This window comes from Oncorhynchus gorbuscha, linkage group LG12 (assembly GCF_021184085.1).
Source record: "Oncorhynchus gorbuscha isolate QuinsamMale2020 ecotype Even-year linkage group LG12, OgorEven_v1.0, whole genome shotgun sequence".
In the NCBI taxonomy this organism is placed as follows: domain Eukaryota; kingdom Metazoa; phylum Chordata; class Actinopteri; order Salmoniformes; family Salmonidae; genus Oncorhynchus; species Oncorhynchus gorbuscha.
Window position 1 is genome coordinate 17009667 of NC_060184.1, and position 27553 is coordinate 17037219.

Sequence of the window (27553 nt, forward strand, 5' to 3'; positions counted from 1 at the left end):
TGGTATTTCCTATTCTTCGACTATTCTGTGATCCTGAAATATTCCATACACTGTTTTGTGATCCTGTTTGATCAGGCACATAATTTGATGAATTTTAAAACATTGTGGGATTGTTTTTGTTTACTATGGATACTGGTGCAATTGTTCAAAATTCCTCATAGTCTATAGATGCATTTCCAAACAATGAAGCTACATCTATATTTTGACCCCCCCCCCCTCTCGTTTTCCCGTAGTTCAGGAAATTACACATATTATCATATACCATAATTACACTATCTTAATACTGTTTCTCTCAAATTAATCTAAAATAAATTGGAGAATCCAGACTGATTAACATTTCTACACTTATTCACTGAGTAACAACTATTTATTCCACCAGTTATTACACAATAATTACACTCATCTATAATAAAAACAAAGGCGCAATAAATTGTTTCACATAAAAACAGTGCTAAATTCTTTATTTTCGAAGCTCACGTAGCCTATATTCGACAGTTTCTCTATTCATTTCTTTGTGTACCCCATTTTGCGCAAACCCGCTTGGCGCGCGCTCCCCTGGCAAAGCAAGCCAGACGCGTGCAAGTATCTCACGATTTCGCCTGTTCGCTGTTTCAACCTTTCCTCTAGTTCTCGAGCACGGAGTTCACTGGGTTTACTCTGACACCGCTGACTCCACCGTCACGCCCTCCAACAGCCACGCACCCTCTTTCCGCCAATAGGCCCACAATCACGTACTGATCACGCGCTGCCTGCGCTCTGATTGGACGGCGTCCGCTACACCTTTGTTTTTGATTGGTAACATGTTACCACCAGCCAGTCTATTCCGAATTTTGTTTCTGTTTTTTTTCGTATCTGCTTTTGATTCACTCAGCTGAGGCCAGTCCGCTGTTGGCAGCGGCAATACTTGTGTGCTCAGGTCTCATTGAGTGTTCGCATTGCTAGTATCTCTATTGTTATTTTTACACGTACTTTCCTATGCTGACTTTTACACCACCCCTGATTTCAGAGCAACCTTGTCGGGTAAGTTGATGGATTTTTACTTTAAATTGGCTAATTAACTAACGGCATTAAGTTGTTATCTTCAGGTATTTATAACAAAGCCCACCGATAAAATACCGATGACTGCCATACGTATTACAGTATTATAACTGATGGAAGCATGCAGCCCAAGTTGACCGTGGAGTTCTTTCTCACATGGAGCCTGGTTTATTTGAGGTCAGATTCAAACTAATGTATCCCTACCCAACGGCTACTGTATCAACTGTGTGATCACATATTGCTACATTGTATCTGCTCTATATCACTGCATTGTTACATTGTATTACTTTGTAATTAGATTGTTCGTTGTTATGTGATGGTATTACGTTACCGTTGCCCCTAGTAGCCAAATGTACACATATTTCTGCATTTTATTGTGTTTTATTAGGTCAATGTGACTGTTTTGGCGTATTGCTATGGGGCTTTTGTTCCTGTGAACTTGGTTGAACATATTGGTCATAAGTAGACAACTGATTGATTGACTAATTGATTGTATCTGATTTTATAATCTATGTTGGATGAAGGTTGGATTTGGATTATAAAGTGCTTCCATTGGTGTCAACAAAACAAAGTGACTGGCTGTTAAAGCTGGGGAGTGTCCTCAGTCCTCAAGAGCAGTTAAATTGGGGGGGGGGGGATTCTCAACTTAACCCAAGACTTCCTGATGCAGCCCCCCACCCCCTCTTGCACCACAGTCTACAGTGGTGTATGTCACTCACGGGTCTATTTTTGGTGATGGGAGGTTCCTCCTGGCTCCCAAATCCAATGTTATGTGAGCTACTGGGAGCTGGTAGGGTTGGGTGCACCCACCTGCTCAAATGGCTGCCCGAGCTGCAGTGGGGCCCCTCTCTCCTTTTCTGTCTCTTCAAGCCTCTGAGGCAGCTAGCAGCCGCACTGTGCATTCAGCAACTGAGTATTCTTCTAGATGTGCAACTTAGCGTTCAGCAGATGCCAGCCCACTGCACTACATAGCTACATGCATATCTAGGAGAATAGTCAACCCCTGTTCATTGACTACTGTCTATGTGGCGTTTCCACCATTTTGAGGCTTCTATGGTTCATGACTTGGGACTCAAAACAGTCTGATGTTTCTCCCTTGATCCATTATTGTTCAATGGACCTTGGTAATGAGATGCTTATATGATCTTTGAGGGAACCATTGCAGTAGTAGGACTAGAGATATTTAGTGAGATACTGTAGATGTCAGTGTTGGAAGAGTCTGCAACCATCAGAAGTTATTGAGCTGTCATGGTGATAAGAAACGGACTGGCCATTGGGCAGTTCGGAAAAATGCCAGATGGGCTGGTCCATCTTTAGCCTATTGGGACAGTCTAAATAAAAATGATTTATTTGGCTAATAAAGGGGGCCCCTAGAAGAAAAAAAGGGATGGTTCATGTCAAAAATGCCCATGCCGATTTCTGGTCCCAATCTGTCCCTGGTGGAGGTTAACGGTGTGGCCTCCCTCCGTCCGATCTACTGGCCCATAAGGCTTTGGTCAAAAGTAGTGCACTATTTAGGGAATAGGGTTCCATTTGGGACATATCATGTGATATAATGGTGATCAACTTTGCATCTTCCCAGTGGCCTCCCTCCCTCCCTCAGGCTGATGTAATGGACATCAGGGTGATGATGATGGAGAGGAACAGGCACGACAGTGAGCAGTCCTGCTGCAGCACCTTCCAGTACCATGACCTGGAGGCCGCTGAGGCACTTGTCAGCATGAGTTCCTGGGGACAAAGGTCAGCAAACGACAAGCCACGCCCCCTGACCCCTACCTCGGACTCCTGTGACTCTCTCCTCCTCCACCCTGAGATCATCGAGTCCCCCAAGGACCCGGTTGCACTCTCATCGCTGGTATGTGGAATCTCATTATGTAGGGGCTGTGGTTAAAATGTATACTGGAAGTTCACGTTTTATGCTAACGTAGCCTAGTAGCCTGCATTCAGGAAAAAAATGCTTACCCCTTTTTTTTTGTCATATCCAATTGGTAGTTACAGTCTTGTCCCATTGCTGCAACTCCCATACGGACTCGGGAGAGGCGAAGGTCGTCCTCCGAAACACAACCCCACCAAGCCGCGGTGCTTCTTGACACAATGCACGCTTAACCTTAAAGCCAGCCGCACCATTGTGTCGGAGAAAACACTGTACACCTGGCGACCGTGTCAGCGTGCATGCGCCTGACCCGCCACAGGAGTCGCTAGAGCGCGATGGGACAAGGTCATCCCGACTGGTCAAACCCTCCCCCTAACCCGGACAACGCTGGGCCAATTGTTCATCGCCTCATGGGTCTCCAGGTCGCGGCCGGCTGCGACACAGCCCGGTATCGAACCAGGATCTGTAGTAACGCAGCCATAGACAGCTGCGCCACTTGGGAGGCCCCCAAAACTGATTTTAATCAATCAGAACTACAATAAGCTTTTTTTTATTGAGAATTATATTGGTTTGTTTCACATTTGACAGTTCAAATGTTTAATTCCTGTTTCTCTTTATTTTTCCCAGTGCATGACCCCCCCTCACAGCCCCAGCTTTACCGAGACCGCTACCACAACAGCTGTCCTCACCACCTCATTTGCCAGCTCAGGCCCCAGACCAGTCTTAACCCGGCCTAGACTCTGTGCAGGTCTTCCCTGCGAAAATGCCCTTCTCCTGGACCAACGACCTGATACGGTCCCCATCTTAAAGAGCTCTGGAGCTCCAGAGCTGCCCAGCAGAGCCATGGTGACCAGCGTCATCCGGCACACTGCTGACAGAGCCCTCACACAGCACAGCAACAACATTCCACCTCAGTCCCTCATAGGGCAGCACACAGACACCAACTCCAACAGAAACCCTACTGCAACCCTTCTGGCTGAGGCCGTTCCTATGCAGACTGAACCACAGAGCTGCAGCACTGGTCTGTGTGTTAAGGTAGAGAAGGATCAAGGCAGTCCATCCTTACCTGACTGCAGCACAGGCCCCTCTACTACTCCTACCCAAAGGTCCCCATCCCAGGCCACCGCCATCTCCCAGTCCTCACCACCCATTCCCAGCTCCCAGGTCCTCTGCCAGGTATTTCCAGTCAATGGGCGGACAGGGATGATCTCTGCATTCGTCCAGGCAGGCCCAGTCCAGATGACCCAGGGGGGGGGCAAGCCCATACTACCCCAGTCACCCTCCTTCCCCCAGTCGCTGCAGCTTGTGGGCTCCTCTGTGACTCAGGGGACAGTGATGTTTGTGGTTCCCCAGCCCCCCGTGTCCCAGGCTTCGTCGTGCGCACAGACTGTAATGACCCTGGGTAACACTAAGCTTCTGCCCTTGGCCCCAGCTCCAGTTTACATGCCCTCAGGGCAGAGCAGCAATGCCACACAAGCAGACTTCTCCCGCAGACGGAACTACGTCTGCAACTTCCCCGGCTGTAAAAAGACCTACTTCAAAAGTTCACACCTCAAGGCTCATCTCAGAACTCACACTGGTAGATATCCACTCAATACGACACTAATGGGTATTCTACCCAATGGCAATTAGATGAATGATCATGTTGAATATGTAGTGTGTTATCTTCTGCTGATGTACTTATGCTTTCCATTTCTACCCTCCTGACCAGGTGAGAAACCATTCAGCTGCCACTGGGAGGGCTGCGACAAGAAGTTTGCCCGCTCCGACGAGCTCTCCCGCCACAGGCGAACACACACCGGTGAGAAGAAGTTTGTGTGTAACGTGTGCGATCGGCGCTTCATGCGCAGCGACCACTTGACCAAGCATGCTCGCCGACACATGACCTCCAAGAGGACCTCCACTTGGCCGGCTGAAGTCCGCGACCTCCACAAGATGACGGTATCTAAGGGCCTGTCGAGTGGCTCCAAACTTCCTCTCAGTGTGCTGGTCCCTTCGCCCAATTAGCTGGGGCTCCCAGGCCGTACGGTCATCTCAGGACAATATCCCACCACCGACCACACAAGACCAAGGAGAAAATTAAACAAAACCATAGGCTGCTACACATTCATGGACAGAAACAAACTGACCTTGCACTGGATTTTTTAATTATGCTTGTTTTGTACTTCCTTGATCTCTATATGTAATTATGTTTACTCATGTAATATGTATGTATACAGTATGTAATGTTTAGCAAAATGTATGCACTCTTTTTGCCAAAGCCTTTGCGTTGTGCTTACAGTATCTGTTACTATTGGTCTCTGTGATTGTAAATATGTATATATGAATATCTATATATACGATTGTTATGTGTATTCCAATCTGCATGTATTGACAATACGTCAATATATGTTATTGATATTTTTAAACATGTCAGTGGACAGTATTCCTCACTGTGATACTACCTACTTTCTTGCTTTGCATATTATTTAATAAACATTTGTTTTAAAAAGTGCTGTTTTTGATAGCTTGATCGTTTTGCTTTTGTTTTATTACAGATACAGTATAACCAGTATAAATACCTCACATTATTTCTTAGTAAATACTAAATACTTTAGAGCTTCACCATACTAATAATATGAGTAATCAATGATTGAATGAATTCTATAGATATGGTCACGCTGAGAAAAGTGCTGTCCCTATGTGTAGTTTCACTAGCTTTCAATGTAGGCAATGGTCATCATAAGTCCCATTGTTTTTTTCCATAATAAAATACATGACTAAACTTGGTTGTATGGTCTATATTTTCTCAATAACATATGACCAAACGCTATTTCTCAATCTCATCCATAGAGACCCTATTAAATTATTGTAATTCCTAATTCTAAGATCTCAGCAGTGTTGACAACAATATTACGTGTTGTTTCACAATCGCACTCGATCCCCTTTGATTTCGAATACCCGTCTCTCCACTCCACCCAGTAACAACGTTCCACTAATTAAATTGCAGTATTTTACAGCGCCAAGAGGGGCGCGACCAATTGGAGACGACCGTTCAGCTGAAACGATCAGAGGATTTTAACTGGCTAACACCGTACCCGCCTTGTTTTACAGACCGACAGTCCACGTAAGCACTCCACTAAAATATAGGAGAACAACGCCACTCAGTGAAAATAAAATAAAGTACAATTTCTGTGAGTAAATAAATGTTTTTTTCAGCTTTCCAGTTCGTAAGTTTATAGACACACACCATCATATCACACCTAAACTTAGCACTTTTTGTCAAGCTTTTGCAATATAATTCTAAATATATTACTATTTCATCCTGTACTTAATCATTTTTTCCTATTGGCAAAGTGACCAAAAAGCTTAATCATATTTGCCCACGTTGAATATGTTTGATTAATAAAATAACAAATCATTTGTAACCGTATGAATGATATATTGAATGATTTAGACAGGTTAGATAACTTGCAAAATAACCATTGTAAATACCACATCACACACGCTGACCAGATGCGTCTGTGGGAGGACAAGGTAGCATAAATACTCTTTGTCCTACCTTTCAGTGCAACCTTACCTCCGATGGAGCTCAGTTTCATTTCAACAGGGTCTTCTTGACCATCTTTTGTCTCCTTTTGACTTTGTGTCCAGCAGCACGTAACAAAACAGTGGATTGTCATCACAAATTTGATTGGCCAAAATAAAAAAATACCAACATGACTTGAATCACACCAGAATCATGTAAAACCACTGTTTCATCCAGGTAGCATTATTTATTTCAAAATGGTATCATGCCCCTCTGCAACTACATTAAACAGCTTTAGCTAAAATGAAAGTAAGATTACGGTCAAGCCAATCCATACGAAATGTGTGAAAGACATCCACAAATTAATACATACCATACGAAATGCTCTGAGACCAGGTTGGCTAAATTGGTCTTTCTGCTTAAATATCAGGAAAATAGTAACTTGGGTATGAAAGTTGGCCTTTGTCTGTGTATAATGTAAACAAATATAGATATCGTGAGCCATTTAAACGTTAAACTACATTGTATTTGTTGAGTAGGATTAGCTAACAAGCCAGCTGGCCACATCAACAGAATGGATTGCACCCGTAATAGCAGATAAACACAATTTGTTTGCAGGCCTTTTATATAATGGCAACTTAACCACAGTTTCAAGCAAGTTATAAAATCCATTTGACTGCAGTTACATTTTATACTGCTTGTTCGTCAAATAAATCCGTCGAATCTTGTTGACATTAGCTATTCCTCCAGCTTGCTATAGTAGCTAAACTTGCTTAACCCCGTTGAATTTTTCTACTAATTTCGAACTTTATATATGACATTATATTTGGTATTTCCAACGTTTTAACCCGTAGTTACAAAGTGTGCTAGCTCTATTGTCTCACATTCGCGCGCCTTTTTTTTTAACATTGTGTAACTCCTTCCTTTCACGGTTTTATAACCATCAAAAAAAGCTTAGACTTTTCCCGCAGTCGTTGAAGTGACACGTGAGAGAATTGCAATCTGATTGGCTCCGCCACACCGGAAATGAAAATACCGACCATTAACTTTGTTTCTATTGGCTGCTCGGATTCCACCGCCAGAATTTCAATAAATAGGGAACTCCAAACGTTGGAATTCAGTTGCGGCATTGATTTTTCAGGAGGTCTCTATAAGCTTGGTGTACGGCATATGTTTGTGAATACATAGGGAAACATTACATTTTATTTTCCCCCTGCAATTTTACCGAAATTTTATTTATCCTGTTGTATCACCTATCTGTCATTCAAAATGCTTACAACTCGCTCACCACTCTCAAAGAAGAACACCAATGCAATCACCACTCAAATGGACAACATTTCGCTGGTTGACAAAGAAAACACGGTACGTTTGAACTACGGACATAACGTTAACTTTTAAGTAGTTTGTCAGTGAGTGTGACCTCAACTGGTTAGTTAACATTCTGTCAAGTCTAATGGTCACGTCTGTCTCTAGCACATTATTTAATTGAATATAAAGGAAGCAAGGTTCTAGTTAACTAGTTAAATGAATGTGTCACGGAATCTCCTTTTTTAAATGTTTCCCCATGCAGCCTCCTAGCCTGAACACTACCCGGATTCTGGCCTCAAGAACCGCGCGCAAAATCTTTGCTGATGATTCTGAGGTGAGTGAACAAGACTTTTGCAAAGTGTTCAAAAAAGTTTATGAAAAGTGACAATTTTACAGTTTCATGAGTTATGTAAATTGATCTTGAGGTGGTCATTTGGCGCCAAGTGTTTTTAATCCTAGCTAGCTGACGTTAAACTGGTGAGCCACCAAGTCATGATTACAGTATGCGCCTCGCTATCTAAACGGAAGTATGCAAGGAATGTTGACTAGTTTACACAAGTTGGCTGCTCGCTGTTCATAAGGCTAACTAGTAGCCTTCCACTCAATCCATGTTACGACAGCCTTTGTCTTGGCGGGATGTGACAAGATGGCGGAGTGAGTGGTCGCATTAAACTGAGATCCTGAAATTTAAATTGAATTCAAGCCCTAATTTGAGTTGACGACGAACAGTTAAAAGTACTTGTTTGTAGTCTTTGAATTTTTTTTTCTTAATCTGGTGGTTTACCGAGCATCACTCCTCTGACAGACTATTGTTACTTTTTTTGTTTTTGATAGTAACTATTTTCTAAAGCATACTGGGAATTTAACTTTCCTTTTTAAAGAATGAGTTTGTAGTCTAAAGCTCATAATAAACAGAGACCTGTCTCAATTCTGCTCTTCTGATGGGAAATGTATTAAATTCCGAATTCAATGTCTTGCCATCACTACTGGTAAAATGCTAGTTTGGAAGAGATTCTCCAAGCAGAAGAATATTACTATTGATATTAACAGAGGCTAGCAATAACCTTAACTTTAAATGAAGGTGGAAAAGCAGAGCTTGCTAAATGCCAATGTGAACTGGACGACACATACAATGATAAGGAACAGGGTGCTTTCATCTCTTCAAAAGCCAAATAGATTGAAAAGGGTGGGAGTAACACCTTATTATTTTAATTTGCAGACTAGGAATAGTGTTATTACATAATTGATGAAATGCTGTTCACTTGACATTAAGAAAATACACTCTTTCTACAGTTCACTATCAATCTCATCTTTCAGAAGGTGACTGATTCCTTTTGATTCAGTTAAGCCTATAGAAGTGAGGTTTAAGAAACTGATTCTGATATAGATATTACGGAGTTGGACCAAGCCATTAAACAAATGCCTATGTAAATCTGGACCAATCAATTGGAGACTAATCATGTTGGCCACTACTAGCCCATGCCTATGCTGAAAAGAGGCCTTGATGTAATCAGTGAAACTCAATCTGCCTTCATTAAAGGAAGGAGTAACCATATAAACTCAGCAAAAAAGAAACACCCCCTCACTGTCACCTGAGTTTTATTTTCGGAAAACGTAACGTGTAAATATTTGTGAACATAAGATTTAACAACTGAGGCATAAACTGAACAAGTTCCAGACATGTGACTAACAAATGGAATACTGTCCCTGAAGAGGGTCAAAATCAAAAGTCAGTAAGTATCTGGTGTGGCTACCAGCTGCATTAAGTACTGCAGTGCATCTCCTCATGGCCCTTCCTTGGACACTGTGGTAACTAACCTCAAAACAAACTTCAATGCCATACAACACTCCTTCCGTGGTCTCCAACTGCCCTTAAACGCTAGTAAAATCAAATGGCTCCAGGTCATCTATAAGTCTATGCTAGGTAAAGCTCTGCCTTATCTCAGTTCCCTGGTCACGATAACAACACCCACCCGTAGCACACGTTCCAGCAGGTATATCTCACTGATCATCCCCAAAGCCAACACTTCATTTGGATGCCTTTCCTTCCAGTTCTCTGCTGCCAGTGACTGGAATGAATTGCAAAACTCGCTGAAGTTGGAGACTTATTTCCCTCACCAACTTTAAACATCAACTATCTGAGCAGCTAACCGATCACTGTAGCTGTACATAGTCCATCTGTAAATAACTTACCCACTTTACCTACCTCATCCCCATACTGTCTTTATTTTATTTACTGTTATGCTCATTTGCACACCAGTATCTCTACTTGCACATCTTCTCATTTATCACTCCAGTGTTAATCTGCTAAATTGTAATTATTTGCTCCTATGGCCTATTTATTGCCTGCCTTATGCCTTTTGCACACTGTATATAGACTTTATTTTCTCTGTCATTGGCTTGTTTATTGTTTACTCCAGGTGTAACTGTTTGTCACACTGCTTTATCTTGGCCAGGTCACAGTTGCAAATGAGAACTTGTTCTCAACTAGCCTACCTGTTAAATAAAGGTGGGGGGTAAAAATGTAAGTCATTAGTGAGTGGTTTTAGAATGAAATGGTCAACATTGTTTCTGTAATCCTACTTTTGTGGTATCATATTCCTAACAGTCTGTTTTAATGAACTTGGTGAACTTGAATTCCTAATGTAATTTTTGACCTTTCTAAATTACCTGTGAAGTTGTGCACGTTTCCCCAACCATTTTTGTCCCTCTTCCTGAAATTATATTAAAGCACAATCCCCCCCCACAACATTGATTTGGTTAATAGGAAATTCAATTTCAAAGGCCTTTGGTTTGACAAGGGTATTCATTTTGTGGTTTGTTAGACAACACTGGGGAGTTTTTGCTTTTTGAGTTCATTGGTCAGTTTCAGGTTAATATTACTCGCAGTAAATGAAGGCTTGTACAGCAATTCTTTTACTTAACTACTTACGTCTAGGGGTTCCGCTAGCAGCACCCCTCCAACATTCTGCTGAGAAGGCAGGCAGCGTGCGGAGGAAAGAAAAAAAAACATTTTCTTTTTATATGGAACTTTCATACATTAAAGTGCAATACACCAAATGTGTCCGATTTAAAAAGGCTTTACAGCGAAAGCATAACACATGATTGTTAGGTCAGGGCCAAGTCACAAACGTATAGCCATTTTTCCAGGCAAAGAGGCGTCACAAAGTATAAATGGATTTAATTCATCACTAACCTCTGATCTTCATAAGATGACACTCACAGGACGTCATGCTACACAATACTGGTATGTTTTGTTCGATAAAGTGCATATTTATATCCAAAAATCTCAGTTAACATTGGTGCGTTATGTTGAGTAATGTTTTGCTTCCAAAATATCTGGTGATTTTGCAGAGAGCCAAATCAATTTACAGAAATACTCAAAAGATTCAACTTTTATTCATAGAATTAAAGATATACTTATCCTTAATACAACCCAAATTGGGGGGGGAAATGTTGCGAAAAAAGCATGCCATGCAATTTGAGTACAGCGCTCAGACAACAAATCAAGCAATAGATATCCGCCATGTTGGAGTCAACAGAAGTCAGAAATGGCATTATAAATATTCACATACCTTTTGATCTTCATCAGAATGCGTTCCCAGAAATCCCAGTTCCACAAATGTTTGATAAAGTTCATCTTTATGTCCAAATACCTCTTTTGTTAACGCGTTCAGCCCAGTAATCGAAATTCATCACGCACAAGCAGTCAAAGTTCTGCTTAGTCCGTAGAAACATGTCAAACAAAGTATAGAATCACTCTTTAGGCTGTTAGCTAATCTTCAATAATGTTCCAAACGGAGAATTCCTTTGTCTTCAAAAATGCAATGGAACTCAAGTTAACACTCGCATGAATGCGTGTCACAAGCTCATGGCACTCTGCCAGACTACTGACTCATTCAGCTCCCATTCCCCCATCCTTCACAGTAGAAGCAGCAAATAAAGACTGACATAGTGGAAGCCTTAGGAAGTGCAAATTGACCCCATAGACACAATAGATAGGCCAAGAGTTGAGAAACTCCAAACCTCAGATTTCCTACTTCCTGATTGGATTTTTCTCAGGTTTTTGCCTGCCATATGAGTTCTGTTATACTCAGACATCATTCAAACCATTTTAGAAACATCAGTGTTTTCTAACCAAATCTAATAATATGCATATATTAGCAACTGGGGCTGAGTAGAAGGCAGTTTACTCTGGGCATGCTATTCATCCATATGTGAAAATGCTGCCCCTATCCCAAACGGGTTAAACATAAGTACACTGAGGTTGTTCCCTCTTTTCCAAGTAAAAAAATTACTTGAAACTTTTGTATAAATTTAACAAGTGGATACGATTGGCAGTTAAGTAATTTTTGTGTTGTAATTTAATATCGCTATGGAAGTGACCGACCCATGCTATGGTCAAAAGCGACTAGCTTTTACCTTAATTGTCGAGTCATCTAAAGTTAATATTTTAAAATGAGTTTTTCGTCAATCTAACCTGTAAATTATTTCTTGCACAAAATAATCAATTGACGAAATGTATTTTTTGTTCCTCTGATTCAGAATCTATAGATAATTATAATAAACTATAGTTTGAAATTCATGAATGGTTGTGTATAAAATCTCCAGAATTACATGTTTACCTTTGTTAAATGGCATTATCCTTGTCACTCCAATCATAACTATTTGATTAACATTATTATTATTATATTTGCTGCTGTAAATGGGGTGGGGCAATTCCTTTATTTTTTCTTTAAACTGATACAATTTTTTATAAATCCCCCAAGCTGTGAAACTTAAGTTGGGAACATTTATTAGAAGTCATTGCTGTTGTCTCATTGCCTTGTATTCACAGGAATGTCCCTGTATTGATGTGCAATGATGTTGCAATAAATAAAGCCTTTGTCTTGAGCTCTAGCTAGCAACAATGGCTGACGTTAGTGCTGTCTACTTTAAAAATAGAAAAAACTGTTTTTATGGAAATCTTGCCCGTATACATAAACTGGTAAGGGAGGCCTTTTAGGCTTTTTCTTGTGTACATGTATTTAAAACGTCCCTTTAATTCTTCTATTTTTATATCCTAACATTGAGGAATATGCTCGTTTACCTGAGCAACATTTTTACCAGTAATTTACATTTTGTGCATTCTTTCAGGTAAAGCCCCAGGATGTCAAGAAATTCAGCACAGAAGAGCCACTCCTGAAAGAAAATCTGCGCCGGTTCGTCATTTTCCCCATCAAGTACCATGACATCTGGCAGATGTACAAGAAGGCAGAGGCTTCATTCTGGACAGCTGAGGAGGCATGTCCAACTTGATGTGTTCATTTTATTCTTTTTTACATGTAAATTACATGTTATGATTTAATATGTAGTACTTAATTTCCATACCAACCAGTTAAACCGTTGACTCGGTGCAGACAAATTCACATGCATTGTCATTTTTATCAGGACATTAATTTAATTGGTTTTCATATTTTGTTTTCCAGGTTGATCTTTCCAAAGACACGCAACACTGGGATTCTTTGAAGGACGAGGAGAGATACTTCATCTCTCATGTACTGGCTTTCTTTGCTGCTAGTGATGGCATTGTCAATGAGAACCTGGTAAGTTGATCTTGAATGCATACAATAATCATTATTTCACTATGCACTGTCAGAAATGACTGATCTTAGGGTTAGAAAATGGCAACTCATCCAGTATTAAAGTGTGGCTGTGTGGAATTGGTTGCCTTTACTTCATTTTCACCACTAGGTGGAGCGATTTACACAGGAAGTCCAGGTGACTGAAGCAAGATGCTTCTATGGTTTCCAAATCGCCATGGAGAACATCCACTCTGAGATGTACAGCCTGCTCATTGACACCTACATCAAAGACCCTAAAGAGAGGTCAGTATTGGATATTTAGTATGGTAACCATATTTGTATTATATCTGGCAATGATGAGAAGCGCAGGGGTACGTACCTCAGCTGATAATGGGAGCTGAGTGTTGGTGCTGGTTCTCAGCTCAGTGGGCATGTGGTCTGCTGACTGAGGGGTGCCAACACGATATAGACGCCTGACTGAGCCTCATGATAGTAAAATGTACTCTACCAATGCCCATATTTCAAACCCCTAAGCAATTTATTAAGCATTTTGTAGTGCAGCCCTGAACATTCTGAGAATGTGCCCAATGTACTTTGTCACTCAGGGACTACCTCTTCAATGCCATTGAAACTCTCCCCTGTGTGAAGAGGAAGGCTGATTGGGCCCTGAACTGGATCGGTAACAAAAATGCTGAATTTGGTAGGTACATCTCTTAAAAACCTGCACAGCATTGTTGTGATCAATCAGTTGGTAATGGTGTTTGTATTCCAGGTGAGCGTGTGGTTGCATTTGCTGCTGTTGAGGGGATCTTCTTCTCTGGGTCCTTTGCTGCCATTTTCTGGCTGAAGAAGAGGGGGCTCATGCCTGGCCTGACCTTTTCAAATGAGCTCATCAGCAGAGATGAGGTGAGTCTTTTGACTGTTAATTAAAACTCTTATTACACAATTATCCCAGAGGGTGAACCTGGTTGAACTTGTCACTACCACCAGCATTCTTACTAACTAGTTCTGTCTAAATCCAGGGCCTCCACTGTGACTTTGCCTGCCTCATGTTCAAGCACTTGGTGCACAAGCCCTCTAAGGAGACAGTCACCAAGCTCATCAGGAACGCAGTAGAGATTGAGCAGGTAAATTGATTACACAATAAGGGCCTGTTGCCAAATGTCACAGTTTCCCTGTACTGCACTAGATGTCTCTGATACCGCACTATAGAGCTATGGGCCCTGGTCAGTAGGGCAGTAAATGGGAAGCCATTTGGGACACATGGCCCTAATTGTGCTTAATGGAAAATTATATATACCTTTGTATCTGGATTTGAATATTAAAGATCTGAATTAGTGAATACATGCTGTCTGTTCCCATTTCAGGAGTTCCTGACGAAAGCCCTTCCAGTAAAGCTGATTGGTATGAACTGCGACCTGATGACCCAGTACATAGAGTTTGTGGCTGACAGGCTGATGCTGGAGCTGGGCTTTGACAAGGTGAGATGGTAGTCTATGGGTCAGTCCCTAATGGCAACCCACTTTCTATGTAGTGCACTATGTAAGGGAAGTTGGGTGCATGATGTCACTCACGTTTTCTCCTTTGATATGGAGAATGAGTTCAATCAACACCTGTTGTAATTCTAAGGCTATGTTTAGATGGGCAGTCCAATTCTAAAGTTATTTTGACTGATCAGCTCTGTGTGATTGGTCAAAAGTCCAATTAGTGGTGGGGATCATAATTGGGCTACCTGTGACCGTGGACCATAAGTTAATTTTCTTGTGATTGATAAACATGGGCTGGCAATGATGAGAAGCGCAGGGGTACGTACTTCAGCTGATAATGGGAGCTGAGTGTTGGTGCTGGTTCTCAGCTCAGTGGGCATGTGGTCTGCTGACTGAGGGGTGCCAACACGATATAGACGCCTGACTGAGTCTTGCCTGTAAAGCTGTAGTTTAAATTTAGCCTGGTCCCAGATGTATGTGCTCTTGCCAGCACTATTGTGCATTAACCCAAACATGACAATGTGTTGACTTTTATTGCACAGACAGGCACTTTGGCTACTAGAAATGGGTGGGGTTAATGAAAGCATTTTAATTCCACTAGCAGACACCAATTAACTTCTCTTCTAGATCTACAGAGTGGAGAATCCTTTTGACTTCATGGAGAACATCTCATTGGAGGGCAAGACTAACTTCTTTGAGAAACGAGTAGGGGAGTACCAGAGAATGGGTGTGATGTCTGGCACCACAGACAACTCCTTCCGGCTGGATGCTGACTTCTAAAGCTCTTACAGGCCCCCAAGATGCCCTTGACATTAGACTCTTTGAAACTGTAAATACTTGGAAAAGGACATGGCCCAGACTAGATGCTACTGGACTGACCACAGTACCACATCTCAACTGGCACCCTATTCCCTATGTAGTGCACTACTTTTGACCAGAGTTCTATGTGGGCCCTGATGAAAGTAGTCCACAATATAGAGACTATGGTTCCATTTAGGATGTGTACTTGGGTTGTCTGGTCCACAGACAACAAATGTATATTACCAACCGACCCTATTTGCAGTAGATCTTTTCTTATTTGTATAGTACTGTTGAAATTCTGTTTTTAGTTTTTGTAATTAAATTTTTAAAAATCCAATGCAGCATTAAACCCGGTTTTACTTTACACTCCATCTTGGCACTAAAGTAAAAATGTATCTGACTGGATAATAGAATGTTACTAATATGTAAGACATGCTACAGGATAACTGTATAGGAAATATGTTGTAATATAATCAGATCACTTATACGAATTGCACTGTAAATTTGGGCAAGTCGATGGGGCATTGGGAAAATGATCTGAAAACATGTCTATGAATTTAGACAAGAACCCACCTGTCACATAACTAAGGTAGCCTAGTGGTTAGAGCTTTGGGCCAGTGCTGGATTAAATTCCTGAGCCGACAAGGTAAAACATCTCATTCTGACCCTGAGCAAAGCACTTAACCCACTGTTCCCCAGTAGGCATCCATTGTAAATAAGAATTGGTTCTACTTCGATGTTGACCATGTGATTTTCAGCATTTCAGTGCCATCAAGTAGCCTGATTTCAGATGTGTCATGTAAACGTGATTATTACAGAAATCGTTCTTGCAAGGCATGTGCATTTTATATTAATCTGACTCCGCAATAATAGTGATGGCTCCCGAGTGGTACCGTGGTTTAATAACTTCTTATGGAGGTGGGATTAGAGCAGTGGAAATTTTAGAGCGCCACCTATAGTTTTTGATAACTCAAATGTTCATTAAAACACATGCAAGGTACTGAATTAAAGCTACACTCGTTGTGAATCTAGCCACCAAGTCAGATTTGTGAAATGCTTTTCGGTGAAAGCATGAGAAGCTATTATCTGATGGCATGCACCCCCCAAAATACTGGAACGTCACCTAAACAGATTTTGCGGTAGCTGGTGCAGATTTTTTTTATAAAACATTCATTACCTTTGACGAGCTTCTTTGTTGGCACTCCTATGTCCCATAAACATCACAATTGGGTCTTTTTCCCGATTTAAATCCGTCATTGTATACCTAAAATGTCATTTGCTGAAAGCTGGTCTGATCCAGGAAAATGCCCCTTTACAAGATGCAACGTTACTTTTTAAAATGACAGTTTCCTAAACTTTTACAAATCACTTAACTACTTTTCTAAACAAACTTCAGGTATTAATAAACAATATCAAATTGATCACGTGGCGATCTGTATTTGATAGCAGCAAGTCTTGAAATCATCGTCCATGTTTTCCAATTTCACAACATCCTGTGAGCCCCAAAACAGGAAGGGCCTATACCTCATCTAACCAAGGATAAAGCAGACATGACATGCCAGTACTGGTGACATCATGTGGAAGCTGTAGGCCTTTACAGGAGATCCTCATTTATTTTCTGTCACCTTAGACAATCCATTGACTGGCGGATGAATATTCTTGTTATTGGTGATCAGTTTTTCCAGGGATTTTCTTTCTCCTAAACACGTTCTGTTATAGCCACAGACATGATTTAACCAGTTTTAGACTTCAGAGTGTTTTCTATACACATACTTACCATATGCATATACTATATTCCTGGCATGAGTAGCAGGTCTTTGAAATGTGCGATTTTTAACAAGCTGTGAAAATTCACATCCCTAACAGGTTAAGGCACTGCGTCTCAGTGCTAGAGTTGTCTACAGACCATGGGTTTGATTCCATGCTGTATCACAACTGGCCGTGATTGGTAGTCCCATGGCAGCGCACAGTTGGCCGTTGTAGGCAGTCATTGTGATTAAGAATTTGTTCTTAATAAACCTGATGTATAATGACGTTAGGATTGGTTACTTACAGAGCAGGGGAAGCTGATGGCCTGAACTTTGACTCTTCCAGAGATGGCAGTGAGTCCACCTTATCCAGGTCCAGTCTGTGCTTATAGTGCAGCATATGAGCACCGTTCCCTGCCACCTAGAGAATCCTCTGATGGCTTCCATAGCCTCTTTGCGCCAACATGTTATGTTGGTTACCAAGTAACAAGCTGACACCTAAGAGGAGCAGTAGGATGGCTAGTTTGCTTGCAAGGCACGTATTCACTAGGGCTAGGCAAATGGAAGACCAACATGGAGGGACTACCACATATTGCACAATAAAAAACTTGTTCACTAATGAATACACTAGGTAGCTACAGAAGAGCCTACTTGTATCTACGTGGAGGTTATTTCCAGATCTGATATACAGTGAGCTCCAACTAATAGGACAGACCCATTTTATTTTAAAAGTATCGGGACATTACTTTTTTTAAATGAGGCATTTCAGTTAAATACATTCTTATTTACAATGATGGCCAAACCTGGACAACACTGGGCCAATTGTGTGCCACCCTATGGGACTCCCAATCATGGCCAGATGTGAAACAGCCTGGATTCAAATCAGGGCCTGTGGTGACTCCTCTTCCACTGAGATGCAGTGCCTTGCGCCACTCGGGAGCTCTTTCATGTATTAAAGTGGTCAAAAGCTTTGTATTTGGTCCCATATTCCCAGAACACAATAATTACATCAAGATTGTGACTCTTAGGTTATTGTTGTGGAGTAACTGCAATGTTGTTCTCATTTTCTTTATTAAAGCCATTTAACTTTAACTGGTTTAAAATCACATTTGGCCTCATGGTAAAATCCCTGAGAGGATTCCTTCCTCTCATTCAACTGGGTTAGGAAGGACACCTGTATCTTTGTAGTGACTGTGTGTATTGAAACACCTTCCAAATTGGAATGAACAACTTCACCATGCTCAAAGGAATATTCAATGTCTGCTTTTCATTGATCCAGGACAGGCTATACAGATCAGGGAAATCTGGGTCCGTATGCATAGATGCTGTAAGATGTTTTGGGATGGGGTGCTGAGTATTTCTTTCCACTTGTACAGAAGTAATAAAGCCCATAGTTCACACAGGAATAATATCATTTTGTGAAAATGTATTATGAATGTTCTACATTTCAATTTATCAGGGGTTTTGGCAGTATGTAACAAACGTCTTAGTGTGCTGATCTAGGAACAGGTCCCCATAGTCCATGATGTCATCTTATTCATTGTGGTCGAAAAGTTCAAACTGATCCTAGATCAGCACTGCTACTCAGACGCTTCACGAATATGGGCAATGAGGCATCCTCACCTTAAACTCATCTTTCTGCACCAGGACGATCCTCAAAGGTTGACCCCAGTGTGAAGGCGCACTAATGCAGGATAACTTCCTTGCCGCAGCTCTCTCTGCATCATCTTGCACATGATACAGGGAGATCTCTTAAAGCGCGGGTTAAAGTGGAAGGCTATGTCCACTCTGGGCTTTGTGCTGTTCCCACAGGAGAAGTCCACCTGAAACGTGGACACACACACACACACACACACACACACACATACACATATATATATATAGTAGGCTATAGCCAAGAAACTCCTATATCAACTTTAATCAAATTCTCTGCAACTGACTCATTCTTCATATGACTGCATGTGTAGACTTGTGATAGTAATCTGAAATACTTATTGAAACATGTGTGTTTACATGTTCAACCTGATATCTCTCATAATCACTGGGAACAGTGCCTTGAATAAGCACCAACTCCGCAAACTGTAAACCTCCCATTGTGAGTGGAGTAGAAAATAAAGTGATTAAAGTGTTACAGATAAGAGGGTATTTGCTTGCTTTTACAGCTAGGTTGTTGTTTTACAGCTGGGTTGTTCTGATTAAGGAGGGTGTTGACTGATACCCAAATAGTCAGGCTAGATTGTTGTTTGAATGCATGGATGCACAAGAAAACAAGTGTTTTGGTTCAACATGAATAATTATGAAATATTGTGACACTGAAGTAAAATTTGTTTTATAATGGATATTCAATTTCCTGTCATCAATAGCTACTGAACCAAGCATGCCAAGACTATGAATATGGTCTATTCTGAATCAGGGGGAAGAATAACAAACATTTTTTCATAAAAATAAAATAAAAAGATTTATGATTTTAATCTTCAATAGCTTAAACAAAGTGTGCCATGACTATGAAAATGATATATTCTGAATTGGGAGGATGGAGAAAAATTCACTGCTTTTTTGGGGCTTTCAATTGTTAATAGCTTTTACATAAAACTTGCCATGACTATAAACATGGAGAATCCAGGGCATTCTCTTCTAAAGCAGACCCTACACCATCGTGTCTCCTGCAAATTTTGTACGTATTTTAACAAGGGATATTTGTTGATGGTGCCTCTGAAAGCTCGTCTCTCAGCAGAGCACACAGGCAGAGCACTAATGACAGGACAGGGCCAGTACTGTTCGGGGATAAGTCCAGTGCTGCCCCATACCAACTACAACCATAACTATCATCTATGATCTTTCTTTCCACACACATGCATACAATCACACTCACCATGCTATTTTTTGGTTGCTATTTGATTGCTTAATGTCCCCTGATGCTATTTTGTTCCCCCCCCCCATGATTTAGTGGAGTAATGTTTCAAATTAGGTCAACAATTGAGGCTGGTGGGAGGAGCTATAGGAGGACAGCATCATTGGAATGGCTGGAATGGCAATGGAATGGAGTGAAACGTGGTTTCCGTATGTTTGATACCGTTCCATTGATTCAAATCAAATGTAATTATATAGCCCTTCGTACATCAGCTGATATCTCAAAGTGCTGAACAGAAACCCAGCCTGTCAGTGCTCAGACCATACGCCGTGCACTGCATCAAATTGGTCTGCGTGGCTGTCGTCCCAGAAGGAAACCTCTTCTAAAGATAATGCACAAGAAAGTCCCCAAACAGTTTGCTGAAGACAATCAGACTAAGGACATGGATTACTGGAACCATGTCCTGTGGTCTGATGACACCAAGATAAACTTATTTGGTTCAGATGGTGTCAAGCGTGTGTGGCGGCAACCAGGTGAGGAGTACAAAGACAAGTGTGTCTTGCCTACAGTCAAGCATGGTGCTGGGAGTGTCATGGTCTGGGGCTGCATGGGTGCTGCCGTCACTGGGGAGCTACAGTTCATTGAGGGAACCATGAATGCCAACATGTACTGTGACATACTGAAGCAGAGCATGATTCCCTCCCTTCGGAGACTGGGCCGCAGGGCAGTATTCCAACATGATAATGACCCCAAACACACCTCCAAGACGACCACTGCCTTGCTAAAGAAGCTGAGGGTAAAGGTGATGGACTGGCCAAGCATGTCTCCAGACCTAAACCCTATTGAGCATCTGTGGGGCATCCTCAAACGGAAGGTGGAGGAGTGCAAGGTCTCTAACATCCACCAGCTCTGTGATGTTGTCATGGAGGAGTGGAAGAGGACTCCAGTGGCAACCTGTGAAGCTCTGGTGAACTCCATGCCCAAAAGGGTTAAGGCAGTGCTGGAAAATGATGGTGGCCACCCAAAATATTGACAATTTGTGCACAATTTGGACATTTTCACTTAGGGGTGTACTCACTTTTGTTGCCAGCGGTTTAGACATTAATGGCTGTGTGTTGAGTTATTTTGAGGGGACAGCTAATTTACACTGTTATACAAGCTGTACACTCACTACTTTACATTGTAGCAAAGTGTCATTTCTTCAGTGTTGTCACATGAAAAGACATACTCAAATATTTACAAAAATGTGAGGGGTGTACTCACTTTTGTGATATACTGTACATACACACCCATACATACGTACACCATTTCTCTCCCCGCTTCTCTCACCCCATCATTGAGTCTCTCAATACATACATTTTAAACAAATTTACAAACAGAAATTAAACAAAAAAGCTCAGTTTAAACCAAGAAGTTAGGTTCCACACATACTTATACAAATACTTATTTTCCACCATAATTTGCAAATAAATTCATTAAAAATCCTACAATGTGATTTTCTGGATTTTTTCCCCCTCATTTTGTCTGTCATAGTTGAAGTGTACCTATGATGAACATTACAAGCCTCTCATCTTAAGTGGGAGAACTTGCACAATTGGTGGCTGACTAAATACTTTTTTGCCCCACTGTATGTGAGAATGCTGTTCATCGACTACAGCTTAGCATTTAACACAATAGTACCCTCCAAACTCGTCATCAAGCTCGAGACCCTGGGTCTCGACCCCACAGCAGCGCTTCTTCAACCTCAGGAGGCTGACTAAATTTGGCTTGTCACCAAAAGCACTCACCATCTTTTACATATACACAATCGAGAGCATCCTGTTGGGCTGTATCACTGCCTGGTACGGCAACTGCTCCGCCCACAACCGTAAGGCTCTCCAGAGGGTAGTGAGGTCTGCACAACGCATCACCGGGGGCAAACTACCTGCCCTTCAGGACACCTACACCACCCGATGTCACAAGAAGGCCATAAAGATCATCAAGGACAACAACCACCCGAGCCACTGCCTGTTCACCCCGCTATCATCCAGAAGGCGAGGTCAGTACAGGTGCATCAAAGCAGGGACTGAGAGACTGAAAAACAGCTTCTATCTCAAGGCCATCAGACTGTTAAACAGCCACCACTAACATTGAGTGGCTGCTGCCAACACACTGACTCAACTCCAGCCACTTTAATCATGTAAAAATGTACGTAAAAATGTATCACTAGCCACTTTAAACAATGCCACTTAATATGTTTACATACCCTACATAACTCATCACATATGTATATACTGTACTCGATACCATCTACTGCATCTCACCTATGCCGTTCTGTACCATTCATATTTTTACGTACATATTCTTCATCCCTTTACACTTGTGTGTATAAGGTGTTGTGAAATTGTTAGGTTACATTACTCATTGGTTACAACTGCATTGTTGGAACTAGAAGCACAAGCATTTCGCAACACTCGCATTAACATCTGCTAACCATGTGTATGTGACAAATAAAATTTGATTTGAAATACATACATCCAAACCTAGATGATTCGGATCCCTTCTATTCAGAGGAGCCCATGCTGGATGAGACGATCTTCAATGTTTAGACAGACTGTTTATTTCATGAAGATTATAATGAAAATCCTAAAAAGAAGAGTTATAATTGGATATAGGCCTAGAACAGTCGATGAGTATATGATGTAAATACATGAATTGGTTTTGTTTGATTTTGTGTGACATTTATATTTCCAATAAAGGTTGAAGTATCAGTGAGTAATATTTAGTCATAGGGTGGATTGAAAGGAATGTATTTTTAAAGTAATGACTAAAGGATTAAAGGCCCCTCTAATCTAGGGAGGAGAGTAACGGCTAGAAACTGCCAGGCTGGTAGAAAAGTGATAAACTGTGTGTGTGTGTAGGTGGGTGTTGTAAAATGACTGTTTGCATTTATGACTTCAGAGTACTCTGAATAAGGAACTAACCTATTGCAGACTGGGGGCTTTGTCTAATTCTTCATTAACCAGGGTTTGGCAAACTTCTGAGAATTGGTCAAAGCTACAGTGATAGTTGAGTTCAACCATTGAGATAAAAATTCTCGTGACAGTGTCCCATTTCGCTGACGACCTTTCCGGCTCCGCCCACCGACATCCTATTAAGGAAAACAAGAGCAAAGAGAAAGAATGCGGCAGACAGAGGGGGAAAAAAGGTCCTAACATTACAAATAACTCCATCAGAACATTAAGTAGCAGCCTACCTGTTGGCTCTTGGTCGTTGTAGTCTATCCTTATCCTTTAACTTTTTATTACGTCATTTTAATTCCATCTATTGATTAGATATTTCCTAACTTTTGCCACACGGAGGCTCTGTGACTGTAGCCTTTTGCTGCTTTAATGACAAGCTACATGCCAGTGGACACTCCTCAGAGGAGGAAGGGGAAGACAATCCTCAGTGAATTTCATAAAAAAGTAAATTATTTAAAAAGTTACCCTAGCTAAAACTATAAATATATTCATGACACCAAATCATTTATTTAAACACACTTTTGCAATGAAGGTCTACAGTAACCTCAACAGCACTGTGGGGTAGCACCATGGTGTAGCCAAAGGACAGCTAGCTTCTGTCCTCCTCTTGGGTACATGGACTTCAATACAAAAACCTAGGAGGCTCATGGTTCTCAAACCCTTCCATAGACTTACACAGTAATTAGGACAACTTCCGGGGGATGTCCTTCAACATGTCAGAGTTCTTGCAGCATGAACTGCTATGTTGTCCACCCAATCAAAAAAATCAGAGAATTAATCTAATACTGAAAGCATAAACTACAGCTAGCTAGCACTGCAGTACATCAAATGTGAATAGTTTACTCAGTGTTCAACTATTGTTTTTTTAACAAAGGAAGAGAGAGCAACTGTATATTTCCCACTTAGCTAGAAAATGCAGCTAACTACTTTTGCCTACTTAAACAATAGGTTCAAACAGAGGGATGCTCTTTTAGCTAGCAGGCAATGACTATCCATTACAAGGTAAGCTTTTGGTTTGATTAATTGTCACTGGGTCCTTCCGGTGTAACTGGTAAACTACTTACTGACTGTACACTAACGTTACTGCATCATTGTAGCGGGTTAACTAATGCATTAGTTCTATTAGCTATGCTGACTATGATGTTAATATAGCAAATATGGTGACAACGATGTCGGCTGTGTGCAGCAGTAATGATATGGTTTTGATTTGTTCTCTCTCACTTGGTCACATACAGCTGATGTGTTGTTTATTGAAGTCCACAAGAAAGGGAAAAGGTGAAAGGAGGAGCGCATAGATGCAAGAAGGAATACAATGTGGCTGCTTTGAAAGTGAACCGTATTTACGTGTGATCAGGGGTGTATTCATTCCACCGATTCTGTTGAAAAAGATTTCTTAAACGGAAGCAAACGGAACAAAACAGGGATAAACATACCTGAATTTTCCCAAGAGAAACCGGTTTTCAACAGTTTGACTAATAATAACACCCTATATCAGATAGATGCAGGCAAGTGTGCAAAGCGGTATTTAATGTGTCGTCCTACATATTAAACGTCACCAACCACCACTGCTACACTCCACTCTTGTGAAAAGCAAGAGCAGCAGTATAAATTATACAATTTCTCTCTACTGCAGCATTTGTGTTCGGATCTATAAATCAGTTAAAATTACACCCCGAGACCGGTGACAAAGTCAGATCCGACCGAGACATTTAGAATTCTAGATCCGGACCCGCTCGGGTCGCTGGTATTTGAGTAAAGATGGATCCGTGAAGACCTCTAATCCCCATCCTCCCGGTACAGAATGTAAATTTCATAGTCGTGGCAGGCTGTGTAAGAGCTATTGAAAGATTGAAAGTCAAATTATATATATATATATTTTTAGAATTTATGGATTGTTCTCCATCCACCCAATTCAGACTATTGCCATCTTCAGTCATGGCATACTTGGTGAAAACCGAATACCCAATATAAAACACATTTTACCTTGGTAATTATGACCTAACCAGTTGAAGAACGTCCCAGTTTTAATTTACTTAAAAACATTGCATGCACGTGCCTGACCTACATAGATACTTCAGAAAGGTATGGTAGCTATTGGGACTGTTCAGGTACCAAAAGCCATCAAACCATTTGTTTTGAAGCTTCATATCAACCCGGTAAATTATTTAAAAAAATATTTTATTTAACTAAGCAAGTCAGTAAATGTTTTACATCATCTAGGTATATGATGCAGCCTAACTGGCATTATGCTGTCAAGGCCTTTAACCGAATGTTATTTACCTCGAGTTTAATTCTACAGGAGACGTGCATTCACTTGAGGGACATTTTAGTTAGGAACACAAGTTTGACCCGTGATGTGGCCCATAGTGTGAAAAGTTTGTTTTGTCACCTCAAATTGTAGAACTCCGGTCCACTTCCACCTGGTGTAGTGAACACCAGAGGCCCACTAGCCAATGGAAGGAAGTCACTTTTTCCACATGAAATAAAGGCAAATACATTTTTGCAAAGACTGCTAACATGGTGGTGCTTTTGAAGAGCATTTTCAAGTCCACACAATGGGATTGTTTAACACTGCATGGAGTGTCTGCCAACATGTATAACAAGGAATAAAATCATATCAAACATGCCCAAATTCTGTCCTTTACAAGCCAATTATGATTTGTCTCTGTAATGAGAGCAAAATATCTACTTTCTGACAGGCAGTGCTTTCAACATCAGGTGACTTGGTTAGTTGTTGTTCCATTATATATTCTATGATTCTGATGTGAAGCAGCTGTGCTGCCGACGTAATACATCACACATTTGATTAGAACAAAATAGGCAAATTAGATGTTTGATTTCAAATCAGATTCAGCCCACTGGTACCAGAACAGCTGGGTCTGGCCTTTGGAAACGCTCTTACCTGTATCTTATCATGTTCTAGACATGTCATAATAACATAATCTAGGCATGTCATAATACCATTACCGCAAGCTTTGAAGGACTGTGATGTACTTTTCCACAACTTAAAGGTTCACACTATACAAAGAAACATGAGTGCCAGAGGTTTATCATATACAGTGACCTTTGGAGGGTTCAGACACCTTGGCTTTTTCCAAATTGTTTAACGTTACAGCCTTATTCTAAAATGTATTAAATTGTATTTCTTTCCCTGATCAACCTACATACAGTACACCATAATGACAAAGCAAAAACAGTTTATATATATATATTTTTTAAATGTAGAAAAAAATATCACAATTACTTAAGTATTCTAACCCTTTACTCAGTACTTTGTTGAAGCGCCTTTGGCAGAGATTACAGCCTCAAGCATTCTTGGGTATAATGCTACAAGCTTGGCACACCTGTATTTGGGGAGTTTCTCCCATTCTTCTCTGCAGATCCTTTCAAGCTCTGTCAGGTTAGATGGAATGTTGCTGCACAGCTATTTTCAGGTCTCTCCAGAGATGTTTGATCGGGTTCAAGTTTGGACTCTGGTTGGGCAACTCAAGGACATTCAGAGACTTGTCCCAGTAGTTGTCAAATCAAATGTATTTATAAAGCCATTCTTACATCAGCTGATATCGCAAAGTGCTGTACAGAAACCCAGCCTAAAACCCCAAACAGCAAGCAATGCAGGTGTAGAAGAACGGTGGCTAGGAAAAACTCCCTAGAACCTGTTGGAACCAGAACCTGTTGGAAGGTGAACCTTCGCCCCAGTCTGAGATCCTGAGCGCTCTGGAGCAGGTTTTCATCAAGGATCTCTCTGTACTTTGGTCCTTTCATCTTTGCCTTGATCCTGACTAGTCTCCCAGTCCCTACCGCTGAAAAACATCCCCACAGCATGATACCGCCACCACCAAGCTTCACCATAGGGACGCTTGGCATTGAGGCCAAAGTGTTCCATTTTGGTTTCATCAGACTAGATAATCTTGTTTCTCAGGGTCCGAGAGTCCTGTAGGTGCCTTTTGGCAAACTCCAAGCGGGTTGTCATGTTCCTTTTACTGAGGAGGGGCTTCTGTCTTGCCACTCTATCTTAAATGCTTGATTGGCGGTGTGCTGCAGAGACGATTGTCCTTCTGGAAGGTTCTCCCAACTCCACAGAGGAACTCCAGAGCTCTGTCAGAGTGACCATCGGGCTCTTGGTCACCTCCCTGACCATGGCCCTTCTACCCCAATTGCTCAGCTTGGCCGGACGGCCAGCTCTAGGTTCCAAACTTCTTCCATTTAAGAATGATGGAGGCCACTGTGTTCTTGGGGACCTTCAATGCTGCAGACATTTTTTGGTACCGTTCCCCAGATCTGTGCCTCGACACAATCCTGTCTCTGAGCTCGATGGACAATACCTTCGACCTCATGGCTTGGTTTTTGCTCTGACATGCACTGTCAGCTGC

The 27553-nt window shown here is 41.4% G+C and overlaps 2 protein-coding genes and 2 non-coding genes across 4 annotated transcripts; all 4 read left to right on the forward strand.

Annotated features, from left to right (window-relative positions):
- The first annotated feature begins 223 nt into the window (after window positions 1-223).
- LOC123990610 (Krueppel-like factor 11) lies at window positions 224-5402 on the forward strand. The gene is made up of 4 exons (XM_046291246.1): window positions 224-1020; window positions 2621-2893; window positions 3539-4490; window positions 4623-5402. Exons 1-4 carry the CDS (start codon window positions 976-978, stop codon window positions 4916-4918), a joined length of 1566 nt encoding a protein of 521 aa, XP_046147202.1. The 5' UTR covers window positions 224-975; the 3' UTR covers window positions 4919-5402.
- A 2120-nt stretch (window positions 5403-7522) lies between these two features.
- LOC123990611 (ribonucleoside-diphosphate reductase subunit M2) lies at window positions 7523-15948 on the forward strand. Its single transcript, XM_046291247.1, has 10 exons — window positions 7523-7781; window positions 7990-8061; window positions 12864-13010; window positions 13196-13312; window positions 13461-13594; window positions 13897-13991; window positions 14064-14197; window positions 14314-14418; window positions 14659-14772; window positions 15406-15948. Exons 1-10 carry the CDS (start codon window positions 7689-7691, stop codon window positions 15556-15558), a joined length of 1164 nt encoding a protein of 387 aa, XP_046147203.1. The 5' UTR covers window positions 7523-7688; the 3' UTR covers window positions 15559-15948.
- LOC123992128 lies at window positions 13639-13777 on the forward strand. The gene has a single exon (XR_006831216.1). It is a non-coding gene; the product is annotated as a small nucleolar RNA SNORD94 (small nucleolar RNA).
- LOC123992129 lies at window positions 15073-15211 on the forward strand. Its single transcript, XR_006831217.1, has one exon. It is a non-coding gene; the product is annotated as a small nucleolar RNA SNORD94 (small nucleolar RNA).
- Window positions 15949-27553: the final 11605 nt, after the last annotated feature.

What these genes read in the sequence shown, in the direction of transcription:
- LOC123990610 (XM_046291246.1), top strand. Translation starts at nt 976, where the DNA reads ATGCTGACTTTTACACCACCCCTGATTTCAGAGCAACCTTGTCGG. An exon ending in TTTCAGAGCAACCTTGTCGG is followed by an intron (nt 1,021 to 2,620) that starts GTAAGTTGATGG and finishes GCATCTTCCCAG; the next exon opens with TGGCCTCCCTCCCTCCCTCA. An exon ending in CGGTTGCACTCTCATCGCTG is followed by an intron (nt 2,894 to 3,538) that starts GTATGTGGAATC and finishes TATTTTTCCCAG; the next exon opens with TGCATGACCCCCCCTCACAG.
- LOC123990611 (XM_046291247.1), top strand. Translation starts at nt 7,689, where the DNA reads ATGCTTACAACTCGCTCACCACTCTCAAAGAAGAACACCAATGCAATC. An exon ending in TAACAAAAATGCTGAATTTG is followed by an intron (nt 13,992 to 14,063) that starts GTAGGTACATCT and finishes TTTGTATTCCAG; the next exon opens with GTGAGCGTGTGGTTGCATTT. An exon ending in TGGAGCTGGGCTTTGACAAG is followed by an intron (nt 14,773 to 15,405) that starts GTGAGATGGTAG and finishes CTTCTCTTCTAG; the next exon opens with ATCTACAGAGTGGAGAATCC.